Raw genomic sequence first — 18,847 nt, 5'->3', positions numbered from 1 at the left:
CTCTAGGCCGGGCACTCCATGCACTATGCTGTCACCTAATGGCCCATATGAGGAAAAACAGCCTAACAATTAGAGCCTCTCCAAGTAATACGGGCTGGGTTGGTAAATTCTGTTATCATTGCGGGTCATCGAGGGGGAAGCTGAGGGTCTTTGTTTAGGACTAAATGACTTCTGGGACCCTTCTCAGCTTGGATTCTGTTTTCCTGTAACTGACGTGGTGAGGATGTGTTAGGTATATGCTCCCTCCTCAACTTTACTGGGTCAGAGTGAGGAGCAAGCCCAGGAGGAAGGGAACTTGTCTGTCCTCGGGCTCAGGACTCAGGGCCGGGTAGGGTGGGGTGGGGAGCCCCCCTTTTCTGCTGAGCCATTTAGACAGGGGACTCCCCAGGACCCAAGACCGTTCTCAGGTTTCTCATCTGTCCTCAGCTCTGGGGGTACAAAGGGGGCTTAGTAGAGGGGGGATGGTTCTGACCCCCTACAGCTGAACAAGCCGGGTCCTCCCCCAGTAAGTCGTCAATGGGCTACCACCAGGTGTGAGCACAGCCTCCACAGGGGGATGCACTGGCCTGGGTCCTCCTCAAGACCACCAATGTCCCACCGACAAAGCCCCTCGAGACGTGATGATGGAAGCGCCCTCAGAGATCCCTGGTCCATCTCCTCCTTTAGTGGACAGTCCAAGAAGGGAGGTGACCTGCCTAAGGTCACACAGACAGGCGGGAGTAATGGAAGCCCTGAGGCTGGTGGAGTAACTGGTTCATGCTTACGTCATCAGACCTCCAACCCCCCCCCCCTCTCCCTCCCCCCCAGCGCAGGATGCGCCCGCGGGCCTGGACGCTTCCTCCTCCAGGGCTGAGCGTCCCTGGGCTCGCCCGGCTCTCCCTGCCACCTCTCACCTCCCGCGCAGGACCCCAGCCTCAGGGCTCTTTCCACCACACTCTGTGCTTCTCAGTCAATGCAGAGGCCACGGTTGGTGGCGGGAGGTGAGAGGTGGCAGGGAGAGCCGGGCGAGCCCAGGGACGCTCAGCCCTGGAGGAGGAAGCGTCCAGGCCCGTGGGCGCATCCTGCAGGGATTGCATGTGACAAGAACGTAAGCATAACTGGGGTCCGCACTTCTTACCTGGAGGTCGTTCCGACCCTGACAAGGGCAGAGGCAAGGAAGTGTTTTTCAAGCATCCACAGCCCCTGCCCCAGGGGACTTGGACAGAGGAGGGAGGCGCTAGCCAGAGCGCAGCACAACGCCCAGGATCGCGACTGGCCGGGGTGGGGGTGTCTTCCCCCTGAGGGGGTCACTGGCCGCCCCCCCGAATCGGGCCCTTCTCCCAGAAGGGGGGCACTGGCAGCCCCCCATCGGCCCCTCCCTCCGAGGGGGAGCACTGGCCCGCCCCCACATCAGGCCCCTCCCTCCGAGGGGCGCACTGGCTGGGCTCCAGCCCCCCATCAGGCCCCTCGCGTCCTGGGCCGGCAGAAAGCAGACAGACGTGGTTCTAGTAACAGATTTCATTGAGAAGCAGGCACGGGCGGGTGTCCTCAGAAGCTTTCTTGCGTGCTGGAGCCACAGGCTTTCCTGTACAAGTTCCTATAGATCTTGTCCATGCTGTTCTCAAAGTTGCCTCGATGGGACTTTGCTTTAAATGCTGCTGCTCGGTTGGACCAGTACTCGCCATTATCCAAGTGGACCAAGGCACGTGGCCTATATACGGAACTGCCAAGAGAAAGGGATGGGGGTGTTAAAAGTGTTACCGGGAGCTTTAAAGGGATGACTGCGACAAGGTTCACCGCCCAGGTGGCTCAGGGTGCCCTGTGATGGACTCAGAGGGAGCCGGGAGCAAGTCCGGCCTGGGGCATTTACTGCCTGTGTCACTCTGGGCTGGTCACTTAAAGGCTCCCTCCCCTCAGTTTCCTCCTCTGAGGAATGGGAATAATAATAGCACCTCCCTCCAGGGTAATTGTGAGGACCAAATGAGGCAATATTTGTAACCTTCAAGTGTTAGAGAAATGCGTTTATTGTTCGTTATTATTATTAGTTATTACTACTACTATTATTAACTGCTGGGCACCATGCACTGGGCTGCATGTTGGGAGACAAAGCTCTGAGATAAGGCAAAAGCGAAGAAAACTATCACAGGTAATCACAGGGGCACAGACAGTGCCCAAAGAGGAAGGAAGTGGTGGCCCTTCACCTTCCTGACACTGAGGAGGAGGGAAGGCTGATGGAAGTTCAGACCCCGGGTCTCCTTCCCGCTTGCCTGTGACTCCGCCCAAGGAAGCCCAAGCTTGGGCTCGCTGTCTCTGAGGGGAGGATGCGTGATGAGCCGGGTGTCTGCTGCCCACTGACCCACCACAGCCCGATGGGTGGGCCCAGCAGGCATCGAGGAGCAGGACTGACCAGGGGAAGGAAGCCTGGCCCTGAGAGTCCAGAATCTCCTTAACCACCAATCGATAAGCATGTTTGGAGTGTCTAGGACCCTTCCCGGTGCAGGGGATAAAACGGCCCAAGACTGCTCTGCTCTCATGGCCTTCTCATGTGGCTGAGATGAAAAAGGTGGAGCCCAGGGCAGCCAGAGACCTATGGTTTGGAGTCGGAGAAGCCTTGCTCTGTCCCGAACTGGCTGCCCAACCTCAGGCAGGTTTGTCCCCCTCCTGTGGCCTCAGATTCCTCTTCTGTGAAGTTGGGGGTAGGGCTGGATCATCTGTGAAGTCCCCCCGCCCAGCTCTCATGGCCACAATCCTAAAGTGCATGATGCCATCAGAGAGATGCTGCTGACCCCAGGGGAGGAGCTCAGAAGGGATGGGCTAGTGAGGGCCACTGGAGTCAAGGGCAGTATTGGGAAGGAGGCCCTGAAGGATGAGGGGGATCATGGGGCAGGCCAGAGAGCTAAGGGCCTTTGATCATCATCTACCTTCCATCCTTTACTTGGAGGCTCAGAAGGACCCTGAGGCCCCAGACCACACAGGCAGGCCTCAGAGGAGCCCCTCTCATCCCTGAGCGCTCCCTTCTGACCTCTCTTTGCTGGATCATCCTCAATATCTACCCCCACCTCAAGTCCCACTTTTTAGCTCACCCCCAGCTGCCGGAGCCTCCACCCCATTCCTGGCATCTCTTTGGATTGACTTTTCTTCAATATTTGCCACTTCCCCCAATAGACTGTAAGCTTCTGGAAGGCAGGACCTCTACTTTTTTCTGGGTGTCCCCAACGCTGGGCACGTAGCAGGCACTTAATAAATGATTATTGAATGAATAATAGGAGAGAGCAGAGAGTAGAAAAAGTACTGCTCCTGATGTTGGTGCCTGGCCTCTACAGCCTCAGTAAGGTGAGGGGCAACCCTAGAAATGGGCCAGTGAGAGCCAGAATGGAGCGTATGAGTTCACATCAAAGAGGCACAAAAGAGCTTTGACAGTGGAGGCGAAGATGATGGGGAGCAGGGGGCAGGGAGTGGAGCGCTCGAACCTTACTCTCAGAATCGTCTCAAAGAGGGAATAATACAAAGGCTCAGCTGAGTATAGGAATCTGTCTTACCCTATAGGAAAGAAAGAAATGGGATAGGGAAGGAGTTGGGGGGCTGAAAGTAGAGAGGGTGGACTTTTGAGGAGGGACAAAGTGAAAGGAGAGAGAAGGATAAATGGAGAAATAGGATGGAGGGAAATACATAGTAACTGTAATTGGGGGAAATGTTTACAACAATTTTTTCTGATAAAGGCCTCACTTATTCCTCAAATATATGAGAATTGAGTCAAATTCATAAGAGTACATCATTCTCCAACTGATAAGTTGTCAAAGGATATGAATAGGCAGTTTTCAGACAAAGTAATCAAAGTTATCTATAGTCATATGAAAAAATGCTCTAGCTCATAATTGATTAGAGAACTGCAAATTAAAACAATTCTGAGGTGCCATCCCACAATTGTCAGATTGGCTAATATGACAAAATGAAAATGACAAATGTTGGAAGGGATGTGGAAAAATTGAGACACTAATTCACTGTTGGAGTTGTGAACTGATCTAACTAATTCTGGAGAAAAATTTGGAACTATGCCTAAAGGGTCATAAAACTGTGCATGCCCTTTGACGCAGGAATACCTCTGCTAGGTCTGTATACCAAAGAGATTTTTTTTAAGGAAAAGGACCTATATATGTACAAAAATATTTATATCAACTCTTTTTGTGGTGGCAAAGGATCGGAAACTGAGAAGATGTCCATCAGTTGGGAAATGGCTGAACAAGTTGCTTTATATGACTGTGATGGAATACTATTGTGCTATAAGAAATGTGGAGCAGGATGCTTTCAGAAAAACCTGGCAATATTTATATGAACTGATGCAAAGTAAAGTGAGCAGAACCAGGAGAACATTGAACACAATATTATATGATCAACTGTGAATGACTTAACTATTCTCAGCAAGACAAATGATCCGAGACAATTCTGAAGGATTTACAATGAAAAACGCTATCTACCTCCAAAGAAAGGACTGATGAAGTCTGGATACAGATTGAAGGTTAGGGTTTCTTGGCTTTATTTTTCTTGTTATTTTTAGGGGGAGGGTTATGTTTCCTTTCCCAACACGACTGACATGGAAATAGGTTTTGTGCGACTAAACATGTATAACCTATATCAAATTGCTCACCTTTTCACTGAAGAGGGAAGGGAGGAAGGGAGAGACTGAATTTGGAACTCAAAAGTTTTAAAAATTGTTACAATTAGTTTTCACATGGAATTGGGAAAAATCAAATACTTATTTCAGAAGAGAAATGGGGCGGTGAGAAATGCTGGATGCCTCAGTGAGCACTCATCAGTTTGCAGATTTATAGCATGTGTAGAAAGTCTTATTGGTCCCAATTTATAGATGAGGAAACTGAGGGGAAGTGACTGGTTAGGAAGCTATTGTGGGATCTGCTGAGCTCCTAGATGAGGAGGGAGATGGGCCAAGGGAGGGCGGTTGCATAGATCAGAAGGTACAAAGACACATTTTTGAGGCTGCAGGCTTCCATTCTATGAACAATCCTTGGGTTCCAGGCACACCTGGGCGGTCTGTTGGCCAGAGTGCTGACCAGCCCAAATGCGAGCTGAGTGGCATGAGAAATCATTGACCTGTAAGAGTAGAAGGAGGCACGGAGGAGCCAGGCCTCTATGAGAGGCCTCCTAACAGCACCACCTGGTCTTTAGGCACCCCACAGCTCTGGGTTTACACCCTTTAATTCTCACTCAGCGAGTCAGAATTCCCTCTGGTGTGATGAGCACAGTTACCGTGGGCTATTGCCCACTGGCTGCACAAGAAGGAGAAGAGGTCGGGGCTCTCTGAAGAGAGTCAATCTGTTATTTGTACCCCCACCCAGGAGTTTAAGTCTCAGCTCTTCACCAGCTGCCATTAACGTCTGATCAAACCTCTGCAATGTAATGGTCTAATTAGAAATCGATGGGGCTGTGGTGGTTCTCTATATCCAGAGGCCACGATCAATGAGACTTCAAAGTTGCCTCTACCTTCCCTTTGAAAAACTTCCTCAGGGGCAGCTAGGTGGCAGAGCACAGGCCCTGGAGTCAGGAGTACCTGAGTTCAAATCCGGCCTCAGACACCTAACACTTACTAGCTGTGTGACCCTGGGCAAGTCACTTAACCCCAATTGCCTCACTAAAAAAAAAAAAAAAGAAAAAGAAAAACTTCCTCTAAGTTGGCCCATTGGGCTGGAGGGGTCTCAGGGCCCATCGGCCAGCACCTTTGCTTTATTGAGGAGGCCCCTGGCACCCACTTCATGGACTTCCCCAAGGCCGCATGGGCAGAAAGGAGCAGACCCTCTGACCTGGGCGTTCTACCCTTGGTGAGGCCTATGGACCCCTTCTCCGAAATACTTTTAAATGCATATGAGACATAGGCTCACATAGGGAACAAATGATTGCATCTATTTTTAAAGCTCGTGGGCCCCGGAGGCCCCTGATCCAGCCCCATGACCTTGGTTGGGGAAGATGCGCATTGGAGAGGTTGAGTCACTTGCCCAGGTCACAGGGGAGGGTAAGTAACAAAGGCAGGATTTAAACTCAGGACACCTAATTCCAAATCCAGAGCTGCTTCTGAAACAGCTGGAGGGGCATGGGGGGGGGGGGGCACCTGGCTCAAGCGCTTCCTTTGACAGTTGAGGAAAGACAAGTAAAGTCATAGGGAGTTCTGGAGGGGAAGCGCATGTATAGGGAAGGGCGAATGTCCCACTGATTTTTAAAGAGGGAAGAGAATGGAGTGTGCAGGATTTGCCCAAGGTCCCAGGGGTTGCCGGGGCAAGGCTGCCTCTGCTTTCCTCGGACACACGGCATGACACAATACAAAAGCCTCTAGTTTTAGAGTTAGAGGACCTGGACTGACACTGAATCAATAATCTTTTTGTTTTTTGGGGGGGTGAGGCTAGGGGGGTTAAGTGACTTGCCCAGGGTCACACAGCTAGTAAGTGTCAAGTGTCTGAGGCTGGATTTGAACTCAGGTCCTCCTGAATCCAGGGCCAGTGCTTTATCCACTGCACCACCTAGCTGCCCCAATAAGCATTTATTAAACACCTATTGTGTGCCAGGCCCTGTGCTAAGGGCTGTGATACAAAAAGAGGTAAAAGACAGTCCCTGACCTCACAGAGCTGATGATCCAGCAGGGGTGAGAAGATGCAAACAAACCACATACAGGATAAATAGGAAATTGAGAGGGGCCAGGAGAGGCATTTTTGTAGAAGGCAGGCCTTTAGTTGGACTTAAAGGAAGCCAAAAAAGCCAGCAAATGAAGTGGAGGAGGGAGAGTGCTCCAGGCATGGGGTCCAGCCAGAGAAGATGTCCACGGCTCAGGGTCACTAGATCAAAGAGTCCTTGTGAGGGAGCAAGGTGTAAGAAGACTAAAAAGTTAGGAGGGGGTGGGGTTAGAAAGGGCTTTGAAGGACAAGTGGAGGGAAAGCCACGGGAGTTTAATGAGGAGAGAAGTGGCAGAATCGGACCTGCCCTTCAGGAAAGTCCCTTTGGTGGCTGAAAGGAGGCTGGCCTGAGTGGGGGGAGAATTGAGGCAGGCAGAGCCACTCCCAGGCTATTACAATGGTCCCAGTGTGAGGTGATGGGGCCGAACCAGGGTGGGGGCAGGGTCAGACCAGAAAACGGGGTGTATTGGAGAGATGCTGCCAAGGCCGCATGGGCAGAAAGGATGTGGGGGCCAGGAGGACTCCTGAGTTGTGAGCCTGAGGGACCGGGCACATGGTGTTGCTCTCTAAGGTCATTGGGAAGTTCGGGCAGTGGAAGAGCTTTGGGAGAAAGATAATGAGTTCTGCTGTAGACAGCCTTACAGTTTAAGATGTCTACACAACATCCAGTTTGAGATGTGTGCAAAGCAGACCGAGATCAGAGGTCAGCAGAGAGGTCAGGCAGGAAAGGTCGATGATTTGATTTGCTTTGATCTTGGGGAGGATCTGAGAATCATCAGCATAGAGATGGCATTTAAATCGGTGGGAGCTGATGAGATTCCCAAGTGAAGTAGAATGGAGAGAGAAGAGGGCCCAGGGCAGAGAGCCCTGGGGGACCCCCAGGGTCAGAGGGCATGAGCTGGAGCAGGATCCAGCCAAGGGGAGGAGAAGGAGTGGCCAGAGGGGTAGGAGGGGAGCCAGGAGAGAGGACTGTCCTGCAGACCTAGAGAGGAGAGTATGCAGCCCTGCACTGACGCTCTGACGGAGGGTCCCTCCCACAGAAGTCAATGTAAAAGCCTGTGCAGTGGTCCCTCCATCACCACCGCCTCCTCTGTGCTTTCTTCTCTCTAGGTTTTCAGGACACCCCTCCCATCTCCTCGTGCTCCTCCTATCCCTCTGGCCGCTCCCTCTCTGTCCCCTTGACTGGATCTTCCTCTGGAGATGACCCCTCACCACCCTGTCCTGGGCCCTCCTCCTATACCGCTTCACTTGGTGACCCATCAGCTCCCATGGGTTTCATCGACAAGACTTGGCAAATGACGGCATGGGAGGGGTGGGGTGTCAGACATAAGACCTGGTTTCTCCCCTCCATGGAGCCCACTGTTTAGTAGGGAGATAAACCCTCTATCCAGAAAACAATAACAGCACAATGCAAAGGCACAAATGCAATGCTGAGTGAGCTCAGAGGGAGATCGTTCCATTGATGATTGAACAGGGTGAGTAATCCCAGGTTTTTGCTCCATCACCCAAATTGACAACGCCCCAGCAGGCCTGAGGATGAGGGCTGAGAGCTGGGAGGGACCCTACGGGTTAAGGAATAGGGGCAGAACTTGGACTCTCCATCGGCTGCTCCTCCCTCAATTCCACACTTCCACTGGAACCTGGATGCTTCTGCTAAGTCAGGAGCCCTTCTTCCCAGACAGATTAAAGAACCACAGTAAGGCCTGGCTCTTGCGTTTGATTCTTTCTTTCCCTGCCTCGGAGGGTGGCTGAAGCCTGCAGCAACGGGGGTTCTGATCATTCCGCAGCTTCTGAGGGAGGCTTTGTGGGGGGCCCCGGCTCGGGTGAACATGGGCAGGCCCCACCCTTCTCTCCACACCTCAGTTTCTTCTTTGTCCACATGCAGCAGTCGAGCTGTCTGGCCTCGGAGGCAGCCCTCTATCTATGACACTGGAAGAAGGAGTGGGAGAACGCCAGCCTGGCTAATGTCATTTAGACATGATGTGAGCGCTGCTGAGGGGGCAGCCCCCCTGTTCTGGCAGATGGCCGGCAGTCACAGCGCTCGGCTGATCTGCTTACGGCCATCTTGATTCAATCAAGCCTTCTGTAACACAGATGTCTTTGCAAGTCACTGTCCAGATAGGAGTGAGTGTCTCTATGAAGACATTACTCTTTGGGGGGTTGTCAGCTGTCTCAGAACCACGAGGAGAAATGTAATGAAAGGTATATTTCTTAAGACAATTGTTCTTGTAGAAGGTCTCCTCAGTCACTTCTCCCCGGGCCTGGCATTGTTCAGGGCCAAGAGCTGTTGTTGGAGGACGGAGAAGGGAAAACAGGAGGGTCTGTTCAGATCTTGTCAGGGACTGAGCAAGGCAAGGGGCTGGATGGGGGAGGGGTCTGCGCACTGGAGAATGTGAAGACAAACAAGCCCCGGCGCTCGGGCCAGGTTGGGGCCTCCTCCTTCTCGGCCCATCCGAGCTCTCTTCTAGTGCTTCCTGGGCAGTTCCCTGGGTCCACGGCCCCTTCCTCCCAGAAGGAAAAGTGACCAGGCCAGCCCTGACTCTACTCCTCTCTAGGCTCTGGTCTCCACTCCCAGGGCTCTTACCACCACACCCCATTATGGAGGGTACCTCCTACATCCCCCTAGCTTTTCAGCATCCTTGTAGGTGCTGTCTTCCCTCATCAGAATGGAAGCTCCTTGACGACAGGGACTGTGTTTTGGGGGGCACTTGATTCGTGTTCCCAATGCTTAATTAGCTTGGCGACTGGCACACAGTAAGCACCTAATAGATGCTCACTGAGTCCTCAAATGGGATGCCATGAAGCATCAGGAGAGCTGGGTTCAAGTCCTCCATTTCTTCTCTGTGTGACCCTGGGCCTTGGCTTCCCCCTAAGTAAGAGACATTGGGCTTGATTATCTAAAAGGTCTTTCCTTCAAGGGGCCCCACGTTCTGCACTCCAAACCCTCTTTATTAGGTCTTGGCAATTCCTCTTTCACTCCAGGTATCTTCCCTTTTCCACCGTATAACTTATACAACGATTATGACAGCGATCGCATCAGAGACAGCAGGGAAGGTGGCCGAATCCACCTCCAGTGCCTAGCTGTGGGACGGAGGTGACCGCAGGCTGGCCGACACTAGGACACTGCTGGGACCCGAGTTCTGGCAAACCCGAACAGGCTGGAAAGGCCTCAGCCCGGGCCTGCTAGCAGAGAGGAGGCCTGGGTCCCAACTTGCAGAAACAGCTTGAAATGTATGTCAGTGAAGGGAAAACATAACCCTAATGAGACCTCAGGTGCTGGAGGCGCTGAAGCACATGAGCGAGCGGCAAGAGGCCTGGGTGAGGAGCCCACAGATCTGGGGAGGAGGCCTGAGGCCACGACTCAGCAGCAACGTGATCTAGAGAAAGTTCTTGAATGGCTCTGGACCTCAGTTTCCTTATCTGTAAAATGGAGCCTACTGAACACACAGAGCTCCTGATACGGTTACCCCAAAACGGCAATAAAAGGACCCCTGGAGCAGAAAAACCCACAAAAAAAATGGGCTGAGATTATTTTCCAGCCATAGGCAGATTAAAGGGGGCAGGGCTGAGCTCTAAGTAAAGTCCAACCCGTGATCCTGCTGACGGAGACCCGAAGCACACCACACCAGAGGCACTTAGCCCCGAGCCTCTGAATCGCCTTCTAGAACTGAGCTTGCTATTGGGTGAGAGGGCTGAACTGCTGGCTGGGGAGGGGGGGGGTGGAAGTGCAGGGGTGTTAGTGGGACCTAGGAAGGAATTCGGCTGTCCCACCCCATCAAGGAACCAGGAAGAAATCCTGAGCAGCAGGAGGTCCAGGTGGGGAAGGGGCACAGGCACGTAGAAGCTAAGAACCACAGCACAGAAAGCTTTGCTGGTTGGCTAATTCGTTGGCTTGAGGTTATCTTCAGACCAGATAACAGGCCGGGAGAGAGAAAACCTGCCCTCCCTCAAACCAAAACACCTGAGAATCTCTGAAACTTGGGACAGTGTAGCTTGGAAGTAGGGCCTCCCAGTGGGGAGTTAAAAGTAAAGTAAAAGATGGCAAGATGAACAAGCAAAGAAAGGTGAGAATTATAGAAAGTTTCTTCAGTAACAAGGAAGATCACAGTGCACCCTCAGAAGCGGATAACAACCTCAGGGCCCTACATCCATAGCTTCCAAGAAAAATATGACTTGGTCTCAGGCCATGGAAACACTCAAAAGGGACTTTGAAGAGAAAGTAGGAGAGATAGAAGGAAGATTTAGAGAGATGGAGGAAAGAATGGAAAGAGAAATGAGAGTGATGCAGGAGAGTCATGAGAAAAACATCAATAGCTTGAAAAGCCAAATGGAAAATGAGATTAAAAAGCTATCTAAAGAAAATTATTGCCTAAGAATTAGGATTGAACACATGGATGCTAGAGTCTTTATGAGAAACCAAGACACAGTAAAGCAAATCCAATCGAATAACAAAATAGAAGGCAATATGAAATATCTCCTTGGAAAAAGAGCTGACCTGTAAAATAGATCTAGAAGAGATAATTTGAAAATCACTGGACTGCCTGAAAACTATGACCAAAATAAGAGCTTAGACACCATCCTCCAAGAGATTGTCAGGGAAAATTGCCCTGATATTCTAGAAGCAGAAGGTAAAATAGAAATTGAAACAATCCACTGATCACCTCCTGAAAGAGATCCCCAAAGGAAAAGCTCCAGGAATATGATAGCCAAACTCCAGAGCTCCCAGGTCAAGGAGAAAACATTGCAAGCAGCTAGGAAAAAGGACTCCAAATACTGTGGAGCCCCAATAAGGCTAAAACAAGATCTAGCAGCATCTACATTATAGGACCAGAGGGCATGGAATATGATGTTCCAGAGGGCAAAGGAACTGGGACTACAGCCAAGAATCATGTACCCAGCAAAACTGATTGTAATCTTTCAGAGGAAAAAATGGGGCTTCATTGAAAACGAGGACTTTCAGGCATTTGTGATGAAAAGCCCTGAACTGAATAGAAAATTTGACTTTCAAATACAAGACCCTGGAGAAGCATAAAAAGGTAAACAGGACAAAGAAACCATGAGGGACATTAAAAGGTGAATTGGTAAAATGGAGTCCGTGATGTTCCCATCACCCTGCTCATAGTAATACCAACAGCTGATGAGAGAAGGCTAAAATGGGATGTGGAGACTGCTGATCCTCATGACCAGTGAGGCAGGTAATACAAATGCCATTAGCCCTACCTCACCGGTAAGGAAGGGGCGGGAGTGAACAGCGCCCAAGCCTCAGGGCCTCTCATCTCTGGCTGAAGCGTGCCTCAGAGGACGTCCTTTCCACCTGAGCATCATCATGGCTGTGGCAGACGTCTTGTCACAGAGCTCTGAACTCTCCCAGAGGCCCTGGCCGAGGCTCAGGGAGAAGCCGGGCCTAGCTGGGATCTGCTGCCTGCTCTTTGCTCTAGATGATGTCTGCCCGGCTGCTGTGGCACTGTCACCCGCCTCCGCTGTTCCTCTGTCGCCTGAAGCCATTTCTGAAGCTCTGAGAGAAGCACCACAGTTACTGAAACACGCAACAGTAACAGAAACTGACCCGGATATGGTCTACGGCCCTGGCCACCGGACTCTCCCTTCCTCCCCTTTAGGGGTCCTAGTGCACTCTGTTTGCAGCAAGTCAGGCACTAATTCAGTTGGGATTTTTTTTTTTTGCAGGGCAATGAGGGTTAAGTGACTTGCCCAGGGTCACACAGCTAGTAAGTGTCAAGTGTCTCAGGCCAGATTTGAACTCAGGTCCTCCTGAATCCAGGGCTGGTGCTTTATCCATTATACCACCTAGCTGCCCCCTAGTCAGGCACTAATTGATGCTGCAAGCAGCCCCTGGGAGCTGCATGAAGACCTGGGGGTCTTCTCTGAGCTCCCCATTCTACCTAGCATGCTGCCCCGGCCAGCCCTGGCCAGCCGAGACCGCCCACCTTCCTCCTCTGCCCATTCCTAGGGCTGCTGGGAACTGACTTGTGTCTGGCATGCCCAGCCCTGTGAGTCCTCCTCTCTTCAGTCACAGAGGCCATCCGTAAAAGACGTCACATGGACGTGGCTGCTCAGGCCACACGATGAATCTTGGAGTGTCCTAGGCTGCAGAGGCACCATGGCAAAGGAGGCTCTGGCTCCTGGCAGGAGGGCCTGGCACTGGCCCAGAACCAACCCACAACAGCCAGAATTTCTTTAGCTCCTCAGGCTGACAAATCTCCTACCTCAAAAGCATCCCATGAAATGTGGACCCGACATTGAAAGAAGAGGAAATGGTGGCCATGTCTTGGGTGGAGACACAATGGAGAGAGCACTGGGCCCTGAGTTCAAATCCCGCTAGGTGAATGACCCTGGGCAAGTCACTTAACCACTGCTGGCCTCTGTTTTCTCATCTGTAAAATGGGAATAATAATCGCACCTCCCTCCCAGGGACTCAAGAGGAAAGTATGAGGCTGAACTGGCTCATCAAGGGATCAAGATGGGGAAGAGAGAAGCCAACAGTCTGGGAGAGAACCAGGGGCTGAGGGATGGAAGATCATGGTGTGGAGGAGGAGGGTTTGGTGACAGAAGTGGGAGAGGTGGAAAGCCAATGGACTGTGATCAGGCAGAGACACTTCAGAGCTCTGGAACAAGGAGGTGGGACATGCACAAAAATATGGATAGCAGCTCTTTTTGTATGGTCCATGACTGATGAAATACTGCTGTTGTGCTGTGGGAAACGGGCGTGGAGATGGCTTCTGAAAAACCTGGGAAGACCTGCGTGAAATGATGCTGAGTGAAGTGAGCAGAGCCAAGGCGATAGTCTATATTCCACATCATGAGTGTAAAAGATTCGTCTCAAAGAGATCATTAAAAAGGGAAAAGGACCCACATGGACAAAAATATTTACAGCAGCTCTTTGTGGTGGCAAAGAACTGGAAGAATGCCCATCAGCTGGGGAATGGCTGAGCAAGCTGTGGTCTATGAATGTCATGGAATACTACTGTGCCGTAAGAATCAATGAGCAGGCGAAGTTCAGAGAAACCTGGAAGGACTTACATGAACTAATGCTGAGTGAGAGGAGCAGAACCAGGAGAACATTGTACACAGTAACAGCAACAATGTGCAATGATCAGCTGTGATAGTCTTTGCTCTTCTTAATGATCCAAGGCAATTTCAAAAGACTCGTGATGGAAAATCAGAGAAAGAACATCCAGAGAAAGAACTATAGAATCTGAATGGAGATTGAGGCTTCCTATTTTCATTTTTTTGTTGGTTTCTTTCTTGTGTTTTTTCCCTTTTGTTCTGATTCTTCTCTCACAACTTGTCTAATGTGGAAATATATTTAACATGATTGTATATCATATTGCTTGATGGCTTTGGAAACAGGAAAAGAAGGGAGGGAGAGATAAAAAATTGGAAGTCAAAATCTTACAAAAATGAATGTTGAAAACGATCTTTATATGTAATTGGAAAAAATAGAATAAAATACTATTTTTTTGGTGAAGTAATTGGGGTTAAGTGACTTGCCCAGGGTCACACAGCTAGTAAGTGTCAAGTGTCTTAGGCCAGATTTGAACACAGGTCCTCCTGACTCCAGGGCCGGTGCTCTATCTACCGTGCCACCTAGCTGCCCCTAAAATACTATTTTTTTTAAAAAAAGATGAACAATTCTTAGAGCACAATTCCAGAGAGCCAATGATAAAGAATGCTGCCCATCTCAAGGACAATGTAGGAGTTTATTTTACCCCACTCTGCTTATTTGTTATGAGTTTTGTATTATTTCCCCCCTGGGTGGATGGGAGAAAAAATGCTTCATAACTGAAAAAATTCATTTTATAAAGATTTACAAAGCATATAATTACATAATGGCAAGATATAATTTTGTAAGACTACGACTTTGCAGCCACAAGATATTATTAGAGGTAATTAAAACTTACTAATGAGTCACCAGTCTGTTATTCTACAGCTGCTTTACTGAGTTTAGTTGGTGCGTCTGCACAAATGGGTGTTAGAGAAGTGGGGTCACACTCCCTAGTAATGCTCTTTGGAGCAGTTTGGTTTCTGAAAGCCGCGCAGAGCAGAGAGCAGGGGCTTGTTGGGAGGCTGCTGGGAGCCCGGGAGGCTATAGTGGGCCAGCCGGAGGGCGTGGCTTCGAGGCGGTGCTGGTGACACAAATACAGCCCATGCGCCAGGCTTTCGATTGCAGCCTACGCCCATCATGGGTGAACCTCTGGGAAGGGAGAAGCCCAGGAGCCAGCACCGGATCATGCCTCCAACCTTGTTCTAGTTTGGCAGGGAGAACACTGAGGATCTAGTTTACTGAGATTTTGACAAAGCACCTGATAAAGTACTTCACATTGCTCCTGTAGGGAAAAAGGAGAGGTGTACATGAGATTGCCATACAATTAGTGGGATGCAGATCTGGTTGAATGGCTGCACTGAGGGGAGTTAATGGCCAACACACCCAGGCAGGTGGTCTCTAGTGAGGTGCCTCAGGGGTCTGTGCTTGACCCTGGGCTGTTTCACATTTTTCTCAATGACTCAGATAAAGGCCTGGGCAGCCCACTTGTCAACCTTGCAGATGACCCCCAGATAGGAGGGAGAACTAACGCTGGATGACAGTCAGGATCCCCAAAGACCTTGACAAGTGAGTTATTGGGCCAGACCCAATATTAATATTAAGGATAAATGTAAAGTTTTATACTTGGGTTCAAAACCTTCCCAAAGGTGAGGGAGGACGAGGTCAGAGGTAAGGGAGAGAACGTGCTGAGGGGGCAGCTGGTCTGAAAACTACTTGGGAGGAAACTCAGTGTGAGTCAGCAGTGTCCTATGAGGGTCAGAAAGAACTAATGGGACCTTGTGCTACCCTGCGAGAAGCAAAACTTCTAGGAAGAAGGTGAGCAGCACCTGCACTAGAGTCAACTGGGTAGTACAATGGGTAGAGTGCTGGGCCTGGTGTCAGGAGGTCATGAGTTCCAATCCTGCCTCAGATACTTTCTAGCCGTATGACCCTGGGCAAGTCATTTAACTCTGTATGTCTCAGTTTTCCCATCTGTAAAATGAGCTGAAGAAGGACACGGCAAACCTCTCCAGTATTTTTGCTAAGAAAACCCCAAATGGGGTCATGAGGCGTCAGACAAGACTGGAATGATATACAAGAACGACAAAAACATTTCTGAAATTTAGAGATGAAAAAAAACCACATTTTTCTCCTGAGCTAAAATTATGCAAACTGATCTTCAGCATTTTCACCACTGAATGAAGCTCTGAAAATAAAGGTGTGTAGGGCAGCCACACCCACACACTGACCACAAGGGCATGAAGGGAAGGACCAAAATTCACAATGAACTGTATTTGCTTTGGGGAGGAAAATTCCTCAAGAGCCCACCAGTGTGAAACCTGTCTCTCTGCCTTCCAGGCTTTTCACTACTACCCAGGGTGGAACTCAGAAAATGAAGACCCCAATAGGCTCAGGGGCTCCCCTTCCCACATTCTGAGAGCAAGCTTAAGGCACCAGGCTGCTTCTATCCCTTTGCCCGCAGACCCCAGGTTCCTCGGTACCTGTATTCTGGATCGCTATCACAGACAGAGTCTTTATATGCAAAACTTCTTTTCAGGTCCAGCTCCTCATCTTTTTCCTGGTCTCTCTCATCCTGAAAGAATTCAAGACATCATTAAGTTGTTTTCTTCTCTCTCTGGAAATAGCTTTCGCTCCATTAAAGTGTATTGAATTGTTAAAATTTCTTGATAAAGAAGAAGAAAAAGGCATAATGAACCTCAGTGGAATCTTTGCTAACACTTTTTAGCCAATAAATTGGTAACATTTCACTCAAGCTCCGTGATGCTCCACACCTGGATGGAAGGGTGGTATGGTAGGGGGAGCACTGAATCGTGAATCAAAAGACCTGGGTTCAAATCATAACTCAGCCACTTATTACGCTGGTGACTCTGTATGCACCACTTCTCCACTGTGGGACTTGATTTTCCAATCTACAAAATGACACGGCTGGACTAGGTGCCTCCAACTCTAAATAACCGGGACCCTGCCTGCTCAGCCCCGATGGGCCAGTGTTCACTTCAGGCTACCTTAGCCTAAGTAAACCTGAAAGCATGACTATTACACGCATGTGCTATTGCAGATTTCATGTGGGCCCAGGGCCAATTGGAAGCACCCTGACTCGTCCTGAGCATCGGATCCCTGCTTCCTACATGGACAAGAGCAATTTGCACTGTTAGTTAAGGGGAGGTAACAAAGCCAAGAGGCTAACTGGAATGCTGCAGTTAGTCTGACCCAGCCAATTAAACAGCAGACGTCACAGGACGACAAAATAGCGTCTGACCCCTGCTGCATCTTTGTCCTTTGTGACAGCAGCATTCTCTTCATGCCTAAGCTTGCTGCACTGAAATGGGCTCAGATTCTCAGGGCCCGACTTGGCATTCTCAAACCTTCTGGACCCTTATAAAAAAAGAGATACTTCAAAGACTGAAATGCTGGGAAAATATTTGCCTAATGGAAAACTGTGTTTTTCTAAACCTTCCAAGTCTCAGTTGATTTCCACCCCGGACTCTGGGGCATCGATGGATCTGTCGTGATCTCATCCAGACGCTGGGGGGAACCTCTTTCCTTGTGATCTCCCAGGCCCAGAACAGGCCTACCCATGACCATGAAACATCAGTTCCTTGGGTTGAGTACACTGATAAATTTATAGTTGAAGTTACTGCCCTAGCAAAACAGAATTCGCTGTTGGCTTAGTCAGTCTTCTCAAATACAACCCTCTGATGGCTGCTTAGAAAAGAGGAACTAGACCGGGACTCGGAAGACCCAGGTTTGAATCTTTGCTCTGCCTTTCACTGTGGGACCTGTAATAATGCAGGTTCCTAACACATAAAATGCTCTCCAAGGTCCTTGCCAAGGCTGAACCAAAGAGAACAAAGCAGCACACCGAGGCCATTAGAAGGGTCTTTCTTCCTCTTTTTTACTCTTCCCCAATATATCCCAGGTTTTTAGTACTTCTGATCAGTCAAATGAAACACATTCTTAAAGACAAGGAGAGGAAGGGATAATTGGCAGCTTGACCATTGCTCTTGTATCTATGAACTATGAAGAAAACTAGAGGAAGGGTTCTATGTGTTTTCCTGCAGAAAATTCACGGAAGCACACTGAGAAGAATGCCACAGAATGAGGAAGTCAGAAGTGGCACCAGTGGAGGGGGTGTCCATACCCAGGAAGTCCTAGAGCTAGGGTACCTACACTAGGTCCCTTTGCTCCAACAGGAGACCTTTTTCATGAGGATTTTACAAAGATGTTAAAGTGGGTATGGGGGTGGGTAGTGGCTGACATCATCTCCACTCAGTCTTCTTTTTTGTTTTTCTGTTTTTGTGGGGCAATGAGAGTTAAGTAACTTGCCCAGGGTCACACAGCTAGTGTCAAGTTTCTGAGGGCAGATTTGAACTCAGGTCCTCCTGAATCCAAGGCCAGTGCTTTATCCACTGTGCCACCTAGCTGTCCCCCCAGTCTTCTTATTTAAAGTAAGTTTTCATTGATGTCTTCTGTTTTTTATATCATCATGGCTATCACCAGTATTTCTCCCCCTGCCCCTCCCAAAGTCATCCCATATAACAAAACTTTTAAAAAAGAAAGAAAAATGTGTGCATTCTCTTTAATAACTTATTTTGGTTTGGGGGGGGTTTGGGGGGCAATGAGGGTTAAGTGACATGCCCAGGGTCACACAGCTAGTAAGTGTCAAGTGTTTGAGGATGGATTTGAACTCAGGTCTTCCAAAAAAGAACTTTTTAAACGGAAATTTACACATTGGAAAAAGTAAAAAAAAAAAATGTGCCATGTATAAGATTTTTTTTTCAGTTTGACCACTTCCCTTTATCCTCAGTGCATTAATTTTGTTTGTGCAGAAGCTTTTCAGTTTCAGGTAATAAAGTTACTTATTCCTCTATCTCTTATTTGGTTAAGAATATATCTCCTATGATCAACTTCGAAAGACTTAGCTACTATGATCAAGAAAACGATCTAAGACAATTCCAAAGAACCCCTGATAAAAAATGCTATCCACCTTCAGAGAGAGAACTGATGAACTGAGTGCAGATTGAAACACTTTTTTAAACCTTAATTTTCTTGGTTTCGTGTGTGTGTTTTCTTTTGGAACATGGCTAATATGGAAAAATATTTTGCAAGACTTCACATGTATAATTGA

General features: G+C 49.3%; 1 protein-coding gene across 1 annotated transcript in view; it reads right to left on the bottom strand.

The window, feature by feature from the left end:
- Positions 1–1,092: 1,092 nt before the first annotated feature.
- Positions 1,093–18,847, bottom strand: part of SPATA6 (spermatogenesis associated 6) — a 113,375-nt gene continuing 95,620 nt past the window's right edge. Inside the window, exons 15-16 of the mRNA XM_044005276.1 lie at positions 16,200–16,291; positions 1,093–1,702 (exon numbers count right to left, since the gene is read on the bottom strand). Coding sequence (XP_043861211.1) covers positions 1,528–1,702; positions 16,200–16,291 — 267 coding nt within the window. The 3' untranslated portion in view covers positions 1,093–1,527. The remainder of the gene's footprint in view (positions 1,703–16,199; positions 16,292–18,847) is intronic.

This window comes from Dromiciops gliroides, chromosome 4 (assembly GCF_019393635.1).
Source record: "Dromiciops gliroides isolate mDroGli1 chromosome 4, mDroGli1.pri, whole genome shotgun sequence".
NCBI lineage: Eukaryota > Metazoa > Chordata > Mammalia > Microbiotheria > Microbiotheriidae > Dromiciops > Dromiciops gliroides.
This window is presented reverse-complemented; position numbering and strand designations above follow the sequence as displayed.